Genomic DNA, 14,384 nt, shown 5'->3' on the forward strand with positions numbered 1-14,384 from the left:
TCAAACATACACCCACCTCACTCAACTTCCCAGACTGTTGGGATTATAGGCATGAGCCACTATACCCAGCCAGTTTCCCCAAATTATTAATGTTTTGTGGATTTTGGCCTAGTTGGAATCACTTTTATTCTAGGATGTCAGATTTTGCAACTTTTGATTTATTTCTCCCCACAACTGTTCTATATGTTGATGTAGCTAAGAAGAATGAAGTTACCTCTGGTAACATTCTGAATCTTTGTTGAGTTGAATTGGAATGAATGATGAGTTTCTTTCCCACCAGTAGGCTGTCACCTAGCATAACAACTTCAGTAGAAGAGACATTATATATAGACAGAGGATAATCTTCCTAAAGAACTTCTGAGGGCATTAGGGGGATTTTTCCTTCTGTGTGGAAGAGAGTTCCACTGTCATCCAGCCATTCCGTAGCTGAACTCATGTTAAAACCAACTCCAAGAAACTGAACTTAGATTAGAATTTGGTTGTATTAAGCATTGCTTGACCTAAAGCAGTCTGTGGTTGTGGTTTTAAACTCATGAGTATGGTTATCTAGATGCTCCTTGAGTAGCTGCTGCTTGTCAAGAAGTGACTTCAGAAGTAGGACAGGACCTATATTCTTAGTTCTCAGAGACTATTTTTGACCATTCATTGTGAATGGTTAAATTTTTTTTTTTTTTTTTTGAGATGGAGTCTCGCTCTGTCACCCAGGCTGGAGTGCAGTGGCCAGATCTCAGCTCACTGCAAGCTCCGCCTCCCGGGTTCACGCCATTCTCCTGCCTCAGCCTCCCGAGTAGCTGGGACTACAGGCGCCTGCCACCTCGCCCGGCTAGTTTTTTGTATTTTTAGTAGAGACGGGGTTTCACCGTGTTAGCCAGGATGGTTTCGATCTCCTGACCTTGTGATCCGCCCGTCTCGGCCTCCCAAAGTGCTGGGATTACAGGCTTGAGCCACCGCGCCCGGCCATGAATGGTTAAATTTTTAAAAACAAAAAGAGTGGTTTTAACTAACACCAGCTTCCACAAATGTCCAAATAATAGAGTTGTCACCAGTTTTGTTATATGGCATCTTAATGGGCACATTCTGTGTTCATTGATCCTATACTTATTTTCTCAGATTTTGGAGTACTTGACTGATCCTTGTAGAAAAGAAAAATAGAAGTGTTTGTAGTGAATAGACTGCAGTAGAAACTGTGGCAATGCTTCCTTCACCAGCCCTTCCTTTAAATCGTCAATAATATCAGCAACACTTAGATAAAAAGATGATACTGCCCCTATAAGGATTTAAAATCAATGCCATGTGGGGAACCTTTGAAAGTAGTCCAAAGGCGTCATCTGGAGAATATTTTGCAATCAGTATTTAGTATGTGTTGAAGGAAAAGTGAAAACAAGGGAGGGTGTCAGAAACTTTAATGAAAGGAGAAATTCTTCTCCAAGTATCTTAAGCTGTGGATTAAAGGTCCAAGGCAATAGAATATTTGAAAGAAAAGACTATCAGGATGTTAAAGTACTGACTGGCTAGCCATGGTGGCTTACACCTATAATCCCTGTACTTTGGGAGGCTGAGGCAGGTGGATCACCTGAGGGCAGAAGTTCGGGACCAGCCTGGCCAACGTGGTGAAACCCCGTCTTTGCTAAAACTAAGAATTAGATGGGTGTGGTGGCAGGTACCTGTAATCCCAGCTACTTGGGAGGCTGAGGCAGGAGAATTACTTGAACCCAGGAGGCAGAGGTTGCAGTCAGTCAAGATCATGCTGCTGCACTCCAGCCTGGGTGACAGAGCGAGACTCAGTCTAAAAAAAAAAAAAAGATGTTAAAGCATTGATTTAAAATGAAACTTTAAAACGAGTTTGAAGATGAATCACAAGAAATAGTGACAGACTGCCAAATGTAATGTGAAAGTTTTATTTTGACAAACAAAAGGCAGATTTGCAGCATCATTTTTTTTTCAAGAATATTTTATGTTAATCTTCTGTGAACATTTTGCAGATTTTTGATTTGAATATTGTGTTTTGCTCAGAAAAAAACGGTGGATGGATGTGATAGCTGATTTTTACCTTTTAAGTAGCTCTACAGGTCGGGCACAGTGGCTCATGCCAGTAATCCCAACACTTTGGGAGGCTGAGGTGGGAGGATCACTTGAGGCCAGGAGTTCTATACCAGCCTGGGCAATGTGGCAAGACCCCATCTCTATGTTTTAAACATTTAAGTAGCTGTACCATGATTTAGGATAATTTATCTAAAGATAAGTATATGAATCAGTTAATTGTTTAATGCAGTGGTGGGGCATTGTGTTGAAGCTCAGTCATGCTAAAATTTAATATTTCTGGTGCTGGTCACAGCTGTTTCCACTTGTTATAAGTTGCTGTATCTAATGCACGCACACATATGTGCGCTGGGGGCTCAGTCCTGAAGTCCAATATGCACACGCGGAGAAGACAGCTGTTGCTTTGTTTTAGAGAATACTTTTTTCTTCCTGCAGCTCAAGCAGACACTTGTGGAATTGCTAGTGGAGATGCTGTTGTTAGATACTGGCTAGAACTTGTCAAGGTCGACCATGAGGCGCTCTCTTCATGTGCTGACCCTTTCCTATCCAACTTCATCTCTGCAACATTCTCCCTTCGGTGTTCAATGTAGTGAACCCCTTGCAGTTTCTAGAAAGTGCCCTGTGGCCTGCTTCTCTTTTAACTCCCTACTGGAATGTCATCCTCTTTACTGCACGCCTGGTCATCCTACTGAGAGGCCTTCCTTGACTCCCCAGCTTAAATTGGTTGTCCTTGTCTGTCTTTTCCTATCTTGTCTACATCCACACATTGCTCATGATGAGTTTTACCTGTGTCTGCTAGACTGCAGGCCCCTGAACAGACATGTTTTCAGGTTCAAGTCGCTGTGACTGAGTGCCCTGGACACCTAGGTGCTCAGTGGGTGCTGGTTTGTTGGACCTGGTTTCCTGCTGTGCTTCCTTGCCTCAGGCGTGTGTTCTGTACTGAGTGTATCTAGCCTACTCCATTCCTTTTCCACGTGGGCAATGCTGAACATTTGGCCCAGAGTCTGTGCCTTGAGTAGTACCTGACATGTAAAGTATCTAGCACATAGGCAAAGGTCACTACCTCTTTCAGGAATAAAGGCCGGGGAGCTGGCGGGCACGACTCTGGCGCATTGCCTTTGCCTGTGTGTTGCTGGCCAGTTATCCGCTTCTTGCATCACAGCTCCAGAGTCCCATTTAGCTTGAAGTGGGCTGGGCCTTGCACATACTCCTCCTTTACCTCCTGACCCTGTTTAGCCAGGCCCGTCGGGGTGGGGGGTGGCCACTGGAGGAGGAAAGGCCCTGCCCCCCGCCCGCCCGCCCACGGTTCCTGTGTGCTTCTGCAGCGTTCAGATCTTGTTGACAGTGCCCCCCAGGGCCCAGTGCGAATGGAGACAGCGGCAGCAGCACCTCCTCGTGACAGGCCTGCCAGCACCCACTGCCTCTCAGGCGGTTTCCAGTGCGGGCGGTGGCTCCCGGGAACGGCTTCCCGCAGGCGCTTCTGTGCACACTGGCCTCTACCTGGTTCAGCTGGAAGCTTCTCCACTGTCCATTGGGCTTCAGCCACACCCTCCCCAGCCGTGTCTCAGCCCAGCCCTGGGGACCTCTGTTCTAGCTTGTTCCTTCCCTGAGTGCCCTCCTTCAATGTTCGTATCCATTAGTGCTCTTTTCCCCCCATTAGTCAGTTCCCCGCTCCTCAGTCCCCTGTTAATAATTGTTCATTAAACTTTATTCACATCCCTGTGTGGCTTCTGTGTTCTGATTGGACCCTAGACAGTACAGGTGCCCTCTGCCTAGGTGGCCAAAGGAACCATACAGGCTTTTCAGGGGCCTAAATGGCACCTCCGTCACTCTGCAGACATCTGAGTTCCTGCTGTCAGATAGGCACTGGCCCACCCTCGGGGAAGTGAGACCAGCTTCAGCCCTGCAGAAGCCCCAAGACTGGGAGGACAGAAGTAATGAAGTGCGTAGAGCTAAAGAGGAGGGGTGTGTGTGTTGTGTGTGTGTACGCAATGTGACAAAAACTTGAAACAAACTTAAAATTTTAGTATTGTTCTGGTAGGAGCTAAAGGGACAGATAAATGAAAATTAACAAAATTGATGAATACCACTTTACCATAAATGATATTCCTGATAGAAAATCTAACCAAGTGTGGTTTTGTTTGTGAATAGTCTTTCCCTTTCCACAAATCACTTGAGGGGGGTTTATTTTGTCTTCTCATCTATGAGCTCCTAAAGGGCAGGGAGTGTCTTTTGTCTTAATTATCTTGTACTCAAAATGACTGTTAGGTACTAGATGCATAGTAAATGTTAGTTTACTGAATGAAGGGTGATATAACTATTCTGTATTCCATTTTCTACTCCAAGAAAGCTGAAATCAGCCAGTGTGTAGACTGCCAACTCTCAGGTATCCTTATTTCATAGACACGGAAACTGACGTTAAGTAACTTACCCAAGGCTATGCTGATAAAATGTGACTGACCCAGGCTTTGAATCCAGGCTGATACCAAAAGCTTGGCATTCTCACTACACTTTGCAGTTCTCACCATGAGTGGTTACTGTAGTCAGTCAAGTCCTATCTGTGTGTGCACACGGACACACTCACCTGGGGGTCCTTTTTCCTCTTCAGAGCCCTCACCATTTCTTCTAGAGTCACCGACCGCTGGCCATCCAGGTACACATGGTCAGGGTTGGAAAGACTCACGGCTTGAGAGTCGCTCTCCATTTGCTCCTTTAAGGATTCAAGAAGTCTTTTAATGAAGTGTATCCACTTGCTAGAAAATTGAACTTGGTACAAGTTGTGGAACATGTTTAGTTGCATAAAAGTTCAGTGAAAGCTAAACCTCAGGGAACGTACATGCTCTTGAAACACTAACTCTTGCCGTCCCTCTTTTCCTCTCAGGTGCTGCTACCCCCGTATGATGATGCCACTGTGAATGGTGCTGCCAAGGAGCCGCCGCCACCTTACGTGTCTGCCTAAGCCTTCGAGTGGGCGGAGCTGAGGGCAGCAGCTTGACTTTGCAGACATCTGAGCAATAGTTCTGTTATTTCACTTTTGCGATGAGCTCTCTGAGCTTGTTTGTTGCTGAAATGCTACTTTTTAAAATGTAGATGATAGGTTGAAAACTGTAGTTTTCAATATATGCTTTGCTAGAACACTGTGATAGATTAGCTGTGGAATTCTTCCTGTAGGATTGGGGATATTACGGGCTTCACTAACCTTCCCTAGGCACTGAAACTTCCCCCAAATCTGATGGACCTAGAGTCAGATAAGTCTGCTTTTGTACCTGCTGGGCCCCAGAGTTGGGCAGTTAGTCACATTTTTTCTCTCTGTTCCCTCTCTTTTGAAAATGTAAAATAAAACCAAAAATAGACAACTTTTTCTTCAGCCATTCCAGCATAGAGAACAAAACCTTATGGAAACAGGAATATCAATTGTGTAATGATTGTTTAATTAGGTAAATAGAAGTCCTTATGTTTGTGTTACAAGAATTTCCCCCACAACATCCTTTATGACTTAAGTACAATGACAGTTTGCGTTTGGTGGTAAAGGATTTTCTCCATGGCCTGAATTAAGACCATTAGAAAGCACCAGGCCGTGGGAGCAGTGACCATCTGCTGACTGTTCTCATGGATCTTGTGTCCAGGGACATGGGGTGACGTGCCTCGTATGTGTTAGAGGGTGGAACGGATGTGCTTGGCACTGCATGGGATCTGGTGCCCCTCTTCTGGATTCACATCCCCACCCAGGGCCTGCTTTTACTAACTGTTCTGCCCTAGCTTGGTTCAAGGCGGTCATCCAACTGACTTTATCAAGTGGAATTTGGATATATTTGATGTACTTTTGCCTAACAACATGGAAAAGGGTTTTCCTTTCCCTGCAAGCTACATCCTACTACTTTGAACTTCCAAGTATGTCTAGTCACCTTTTAAAATGTAAAAGTTTTCAGAAAAATGAGGATTGTTTTCCTTGTATGCGCTTTTTATCTTGACTACCTGAATTGCAAGGGATTTTTGTATATTCATATGTTCCAAAGTCAGCAGCTCTCCTGCTGGTTCATTATTGAATGTGCTGTAAATGAAGTCTTTTGCAATTAAAATGAGGTTTGCCCACATCCAAGATGACCTTGTGACTCTGTGCTGTTTGTGTCTGAGGACCGTTCCCTCCACATATGGCCAGGCAGATGCACCCAATTCAGCCTGAGGAGTAGGCTTTATTGCTTGTTTTACACACAGTGGTTTTTTTGTTTGTTTGTTTGTTTGTTTGTTTTTTTGAGACAAAGTCTCGCTCTGTCGCCCATGCTGGAGTGCAGTGAGCCAAGATCGCTCACTGCAGTGGGCGATCTTGGGGCACTGCATCCTCTGCCTCCTGGGTTCAAGCAATTCCCTGCCTCAGCCTCCTGAGTAGCTGGGATTACAGGCACCCGCCACCATGCCTGGCTAATTTTTATATTTTTAGTAGAGACGGGGTTTCACCATCTTGGCCAAACTGGTCTTGAACTCCTTACCTCATGATCCACCCCCCCTCAGCCTCCCAAAGTGCTGGGATTACAGGCGTGAGCCACCCTGCCCCGCCTACACACAGTGTTTTTAATATCCCAGTCCTGATAAGATCAGCATCTTAGGCCAAGAGGAATGGAGGTCAAACAGACTCAAGCTTCCAATGTTCCTAACCGTGTGTTCAGCTGTTTTGCATATGGTTGCTTTGTGTCCATAGTGTACTTTTAATAAGCAGTTAAGATTTGTGCTACAGTCCAAGGGAGATTAAAATAAGAGAGGTAGGAAGGGGCCTTTTTATCCAAAGAATCAGCCTCAGTTATTTCTTTTGATGTATCTCATTGGCATTCTTTGTAAACTCTACCTAAGTAATTCTGTTTCTTGAAGCTTTATTATGTCTAGAAGATTGACACAAAGTGAAACACATGGGTTACTAGAAATGGAGAGGGCGCCGGGGGCAGTGGCTATAATCCCAGCACCTTGGAAGAAGGAGGCAGGAGGATCACTCGAGCCCAGAAGTTAGAGACCAGCCTGGGCAACATAGTGAGATTTCATCTCTGCAAAATTTAAAAATTAGCTGGGTACCATAGCATGTGCCTGTAGTCCCAGCTACTCAGGAGGCTGAGATGGGAGGATAACTTGAGCCCAGGAGGTTGAGGCTGCAGTGAACTGTGGCCATGATCATGCTACTTGCACTCCAGCCTGAAAGACAGACTGAGACCTTGTCTCAAAACTAAAATAATGGAAAAGCCCTATCAGATAGTTTCATGATCCCTGGGGAAGGGACATAGGAAATCACAGTTAATTGCATGTTGTTCCCCATGATTTTTTTTTTTTTGAGATGGAGTCTCCCTCAGTCTCCCGGGCTGGAGTGCAGTGGCGCAATCTCAGCTCACGGCAAGCGCCGCCTCCTGGGTTCACGCCATTCTCCTGCCTCAGCCTCCCGAGGAGCTGGGACTCCAGGCGCCCACCACCATGCCTGGCTCATTTTTTGTATTTTTAGTAGAGATGGGGGTTTCACTGTGTTATCCAGGATGGTCTCCGCCCGCCTCGGCCTCCCAAAGTCCTGGGATTACAGGCGTGAGCCACCACGCCCAGCATTCCCCATGATTTTATAGCTCTTTGCCTAATCATTTTTGCAGTATAAAAAATGATACATGGTCAGGCCAGGCACAGTGGCTCATGCCTATAATCCCAGCATTTTGGGAGACCTCATCTGAGGTCAGGTGTTTGAGACCAGCCCAACAAGCCAACATGGGAAAATCCCATTTCTACTAAAAATACAAAAATTATCTGGGCACGGTGATGCACACCTGTAATCTCAGCTATTTGGGAGGCTGAGGCAGGAGAATAATTTGAGCCCAGGAGGTGAAGGTTGCAGTGAGCTAAGATTGCACCACTGCACTCCAGCCTCCAGCCTGGGCAACAGAGCAGACTCCATCTCAGGAAAAAAAAAGAAAAATGATGCATGGTCAAATGGAAGGAAGTGCTGATTTTGAGAGTCACATAGGGTTGGAGAGAAGACAAGACTGCTGATCTCGTTCATGCAGCACTCAGATAGCACCATATCCCTTCGTTCTCAAAGATCCCATATGCTGGCTTTTCCTGACTTGTCGCATAACCCAGGCTAAGGTCAAGAGCTGCCTCCATATTTACCTCTGCAGAGTAAGGAATTGTTCCCTTCTTGTCTCCACTATGGGAAGGTTGTGATGTTGGATTAAAATGACCTAGCAGAGCAAATTACGTGCTTTAGCAGTTCACTGTATCTATTTGTCTCATTACTAATCCAAATAAATACTTTTCAATGTATTTCAAATCCATTTTGATATCTAGCCCCTTTCTCCTATTTTGTTGTCCACAGAGAAACAAGCAGTTACTCCTGCAGTTTTTCAAGTCTGTTTGCTGGGGCAGAAGGAAGAGGAAAACATACACACCCTTTGACTTAAATTGTGGTCTGTCCACCCTAGAAACAGCTTCCGTTGAACAAGCTAGTCAGATTTCCAGGATCCCAAGTTATATAAAAGAGGCTTAAGGCCAATAGTCCCTTTCCTTCCTGCACCCTCTTCCTACATGAATACTATGTGCGCCAGCTCCTCCAGAATCTGGTATCCTTGTTCCTGCCCCCTTCCTTTCATCCTCAAGAATGCAAGAAATGGCCAGGCACGGTGGCTCACACCTGTAATCTCAGCACTTGAGGCTGAGGTGGGCGAATCATTTGAGGTCAGGAGTTTGAGACCAACCTGGCCAACATGGTGAAACCTGTCTCTATTAAAAATAGAAAAATTAGCTGGGCATGGTGGCATGCGCCTGTGATCCCAGCTACTCGGGAGGCTGAGGCATGAGAATCACTTGAGCCAGGGAGGCTGAGGTTGCAGTGAGCCAAGATCACGCCACTGCACTCCAGCCTGGGATCGAAAAAATAGGAGGGAGGGAGGGAGAGAAAGAAACTTCCCCTACTCCGAGCCTTTCTGCCCCCCTCCCCGTTTCTTTAGCCCTTGAGAGAGAAGAAGAAAGAGGGAAAGAAAAGAAAGGAGGGAGGAAGGAAGGAAGAAACGGAGGGAAGAAGGGAGGGAAAAGGAAGAAAAAGAAATTTCCCCTACTCCGAGCCTTTCTGCCCCCTCCCCATTTTTTACTCTAGTCCTAAACATATTTGTGTAGTTTGACTGCTTTAACCAAACATTCCATTTGTCTTTCCTCTCTACCCTCAGTTCATTAACCAACAATACTGATTATTAATGATCTCAATAGAGATCATTATAACTGTAACCATTACAGTTATAACTGTAACTGTATAAACTGTAACCATTAAAGTTTTCTCCATAGAGGGGTGTATTATTGTATTTGAACTATTCATCATTTGAGGAAAGTCTTGCTGTGTGAAGTGAGCATTTTTTTTTTTTTTTTTTTTTGTGACAGAGGAAAACTAATGAGACTATAAACACATGTACTTTCTCTGTTTTTTAGAGATGTGTTTAGGTTTTGCAGCCAATTTGGAAACTGACTTAGATATCATTAAACTGCATTGGTGCTGGTCACGTGGGCAGTCTTGGGTTCTGGAGGGGAGAGGGCAGGTGTCTGCCAAGGTGTTGAAAGAGCAACTCATGCAAACGAACTGCCAGCAGAAAGCGCAGGCTAAGGCTTTTCAAGGCTCCCCCTTCAGACCTAACAAACACCAAAAACAGTGCCCATGGCCCATATAAAAGGGGTTTTTGGCAGCTCAGACACATGTTTTAAAAGGGAAGGAAAAAGGAGGATTGCAAGGATGTCTCTACACCCATGGAATCACTTAAAGTGTTTCTGCATCCTGGCCAAGTTTTCTGCTAAATGGCTCATGGGGTATGGAAACCAGCCAGATCTGCAACCTTCTGCCCAGAAGCCCACGCAGGCCTTCTGCTGACTAAAGTACCAAGACAGCAGGCAAGAAGCTGTGGCTTGGCCAACCCAGAAAAAGTTAAAGTCTTAGCACCCTATACTCATCTATGTGACCCTTACCAGAAGAGCAGCTGATGCTTTAGAATGAAGAATTTGGCTTAAAACAGCACAACAGACTCAAGTTGTTTTATTCCACCTAAAACTTAGATACACTTTAAAAAAAAAAGTTTATTTAAACAACAAGATGCTTGGCTTGAAGGGAAAACTATCTAGGATTCCTTTTTTAGAGTAATTTATCCCTACTTAAAGACAGATTGCCTCACTTGTAACAGCTACGTACAAGAAAGTTATAAAATTGTCATTGGTTTTACAATTAAAATTCTCCAGTTGAACAAGGTATGCAAGGATTTTTGTTTTTGTTGTTGTTTAAACAAGAGCAAAACAACTTGCTGGAATATAGAGTTGAATGAGCATGCCACTAATGGAGAAAGGGTGTATTTTCACTGAAACAATATTTTTCCCCATCCCATTTCCACTTGATGTCAATCAAAACATACCGGCTGTTTAGTTTTTAAAAAATGCAACAGGTTGGGGCTGGGCATGGTGTCTCACGCCTGTAATCCCAGCACTTTGGGAGCCGAGGGGGGCATATCATGAAGTCAGGAGATCGATGCCATCCTGGCTAACACGGTGAAACCTCATGTGTACTAAAAATACGTAAAAAATTAGCCGGGCGCGGTGGTAGGCACCTGTAGTCCCAGCTACTCGGGAGGCGGAGCTTGCAGTGATCTGAGATCGTGCCACTGCACTCCAGCCTGGGCGACAGAGCAAGACTCCGTCTCAAAAACAAAACAAAAAACCAAAAACGCAACAGGTGGGGTGCTTTTGTCTCATGCCCGTAATCCCCACACTTTGGGAGGTATGTGGATCACTTGAGCTCATGAGTTCGAGACTAACTTAGGCAATATGACAAAACCTCATCTCTACAAAAAATACAAAAAAAAAAAAAAAATTCGCTGTTATGAAGGGTGGTCTCTAGTCCCAGCTACTCAGGAGCCTGAGCTGGGAGAATTGCTTGAGCCTGGGAGATGGAGGTTGCAGTGAGCTAAGATTGTGCCATTGCACTCCAGCCTGGGTGACAGAGTGAGACCCTGTCTCAAAAAGAAAAAAGTGAACATGCTTATGCACATGTAGCAATTACTTGATGTACAGTAAAGGAATGGGGAAGGAGGAAATGAAGGAATAGAGAAACCTATACTGTAGTAGTCGGGATATGGTGGAACCACATTGCAGTTTTCTAATTGGGAATACAATCTTGGTCTGTAAGAACAGAGTTCTGGAGTAAAGAAGCAGCAGGTTCCCTTTTCAGTAGACACCTCCTGTCTGCTGCTGCAACACATCAATTGTATCTTCATCCTCCTTTTCCAACTGTGCAAGTGTGTCTGTTTCATTGGTTGCCTATCAAATTGGAATCTGATCTGCCTCATTGACAAACCCTGTCCTTCACAATAGGCTTCCAGTAGTTTACTAAGATGTATGCCTCTTTCCTTTCTGTTTTTTGTTTTTTGTTGTTGTTTGCTTGTTTGTTTTGTTTTGTTTTGTTTGAGACGGAGTCTTGCTCTGCCGCCCAGGCTGGAGTGCAGTAGCCGGATCTCAGCTCCGCCTCCCGGGTTTACGCCATTCTCCTGCCTCAGCCTCCCAAGTAGCTGGGACTACAGGCGCCCGCCTCGTCGCCCGGCTATTTTTTTTTGTATTTTTTAGTAGAGACGGGATTTCACCGTATTAGCCAGGATGGTCTCGATCTCCTGACCTCGTGATCCGCCCGTCTCGGCCTCCCAAAGTGCTGGGATTACAGGCTTGAGCCACCGCGCCCGGCCTGTTTGTTTTGAGACAGAGTCTCGCTCTATCACCTAGGATGGAGTGCAGTGGCATGATCTCGGCTCATTGCAACCTCCACCTCCCAAGTTTAGGCAATTCTCGTGCCTCAGCCTTCCAAGTAGCTGGGATTACAGGGGCGTGCCACCATGACCGACGAATTTTTGTATTTTTAGTAGAGACAGGGTTTCACCATGTTGGCCAGGCTGGTCTCGAACTCCTGGCCTCAGGTGATCTCTCCACTTTGGCCTCCCAAAGTGCTGGGATTACAGGGGTAAGCAACCACACCTGGCCTAGTTTACTGAGTGGCCTATGCCCCTTAAACTGCACCACAGGCTAAGAGCAGTGGCTGATACCTGTAATCCCAGCACTTTGGGAGGCCAAGGTGGGTGAATCACTTGAGGTCAGGAGTTCGAGACCAGCCTGGACAACATGGTGAAACCCCGTCTCTACTAAAAATGCAAAAATTAGCCAGGGGTGGTGGTGCGTGCCTGTAGTCCCAGCTACTTGGGAGGCTGAGGTAGGAGAATCACTTGAACCCGGGAGACAGAAGTTGCAGTGAGCTGAGATTGCACCACTGTACTCCAGCCTGGGTGACAGAGCGAGACTCCATCTCAAAAAATATACATATATGCAAAAATTAAACTTGCATCACAGAACCATCCTGCCCTGCTACTTTCTGATTAATATGATCATTGTTCTGTCTTGACTCTTTTTTTTTGAGATGGAGTCTCACCCTGTTGCTCAGGCTGGAGTGCAATGGCACGATTTCGGCTCACTGCAACCTCTGTCTCTTGGATTCAAGCGATTCTCCTGCCTCAGCTTCCTGAGTAGCTGGGATTACAGGCACCTGCTATCATGCCTGGCTAATTTTTGTATTTTTAGTAGAGACAGAGTTTCACCATGCTGGCCAGGCTGGTCTTGAACTCCTGACGCCAGGCAGCAATCTGTCCGCCTCAGCCTCCCAAAGTGCTGGGATTACAGGTGTGAGCCACCGTCCTGGCCCTGTCTTGACTCTTTCCTTGGGCTTTTTGTTGGCCATGGCCAGCATCTCCTCAGCTGCTGCTTCACAAAAGAGGTATCAAGTCCACACCAAACCAGGAGCGGCAGAAGTAGATACGGTTTGTTTTGTTTGTTTGTTTGTTTGAGACGGAGTCTTGCCCTGTCTCCAGGCTGGAGTGCAGTGGCATGATCTCAGCTCACTGCAACCTCCGCCTCCCCGGTTCAAGCAATTCTCCTGCTTCAGCCTCCTGAGTAGCTGGTACTACAGATACGTGCCAACACGCCCAGCTAATTTTCCTATTTTTAGTAGAGATGGGGTTTCACTGTTGGCCAGGATGGTCTTGATCTCTTGACCTTATGATACACCCGCCTCAAGTGATCCTCTCTGCCTAGGCCTGTTGGGATTAGAGGCATGAGCCACCATGCCTGGCCAAGGAATGTATTTCTAATTACTCTCTTTCTCTATTTTACTTCGCAGGGTGTTCCTTGGACTTGTTTTTAACTGTAGGTCTTCTACTAAATTTACCTTTCCTACATTTAGTTGCCTTCAGTAAATAATAACAGCAGCTCTAAATCCCAGTCTTCTCTATCTTGACAATCAGTTGACATTTCATATTCATTGTGCCTAAAATGGAAAATTGTCCTTTCTTTCCCCGAGATCTGCTCCTGTTGATTTAATGTGTCTCCATTGGTGCCCTCCCTGTCATTCTTGTCTTCCTGACTTAAGATCACAGGTTCTCTTCTCCTCGCCCCTCTTTCTTTCCCTGTGGCTTCTACCCTTTTATGAGGTAGAAAGACATTTACCATTTACTGAGCCCTTCCTGTATGCAGGCATGCTTAGATATATTGTTAACTCTAACCCCATTTTACAGGTGAGGAAACCGAGAGTTTTAGAGGTAAATAACTGGGCCAAAGTCATATAGTAAGTCGCATAGAACTTAAATGCAGATTGAATACATCAAAGTAGGTAATGCATTTCTTTAAGACATCGAGAATTTCAAAATTCTGTACATATAACTTCTTGCTTCTTCTTAACAACCATCAATTTCTATTAATTTGATTTAATACATCCCAAGAAGGAAAGCAGGTTGTGCAAAGCTGTGTAAACTGTAAACTTGGGGTGAATCTTCAACTTGAGGTTCGTGTTAAATAAGTAAAGCTGTCAGTTTCCCATTTAATTAGACTGGAAAATGCTCTGCAAATGTCAGCTTTTCGTTGTTATAAAGAATGTATTCAGGCAGGAAGAGGGATCAACAGAGGTGGGCCTTTTAGAGTGGTTGTTTTTAAGGGAGCAATTTCCTTTTGAGGAAATTGGGCACCATTTTAAACTATCTTTGCTGAGAAGAATATACATATTACATTTCAAGCATAATTCAGGCAAGTAAGTAAGTAGAACAATGACATAATTTGTACTGTCTTGGAGGAATAGTCTAGGGCCACCTTACAACCCAACTTCCTTCCCTGCCTCTGCCCCAGAAAGCCAGTATCGCTGTCTATTTTCTCACCTATCCAATAGAGACAGAAAAGAGTAGTCACTTCCCATGGGAGTGTAGGCTTTTTTTTTCCCCCGTTGAAGTTAATGCACTGTATCATCTGTGTCCCTGAGAGTTAAACTTCCT

At 45.2% G+C, this 14,384-nt stretch overlaps 1 protein-coding gene across 1 annotated transcript in view; it reads left to right on the forward strand.

Annotated features, from left to right (window-relative positions):
• Positions 1 to 6,139, forward strand: part of LAPTM4B (lysosomal protein transmembrane 4 beta) — a 73,320-nt gene extending 67,181 nt beyond the window's left edge. The window contains exon 7 of the mRNA XM_033202168.1: positions 4,922 to 6,139. Coding sequence (XP_033058059.1) covers positions 4,922 to 4,999 — 78 coding nt within the window. The 3' untranslated portion in view covers positions 5,000 to 6,139. The remainder of the gene's footprint in view (positions 1 to 4,921) is intronic.
• The last annotated feature ends 8,245 nt before the right edge of the window (positions 6,140 to 14,384 follow it).

The sequence above is a fragment of the Trachypithecus francoisi genome, unplaced genomic scaffold (assembly GCF_009764315.1).
Source record: "Trachypithecus francoisi isolate TF-2019V2 unplaced genomic scaffold, Tfra_2.0 Lachesis_group7, whole genome shotgun sequence".
Lineage (NCBI taxonomy): Eukaryota > Metazoa > Chordata > Mammalia > Primates > Cercopithecidae > Trachypithecus > Trachypithecus francoisi.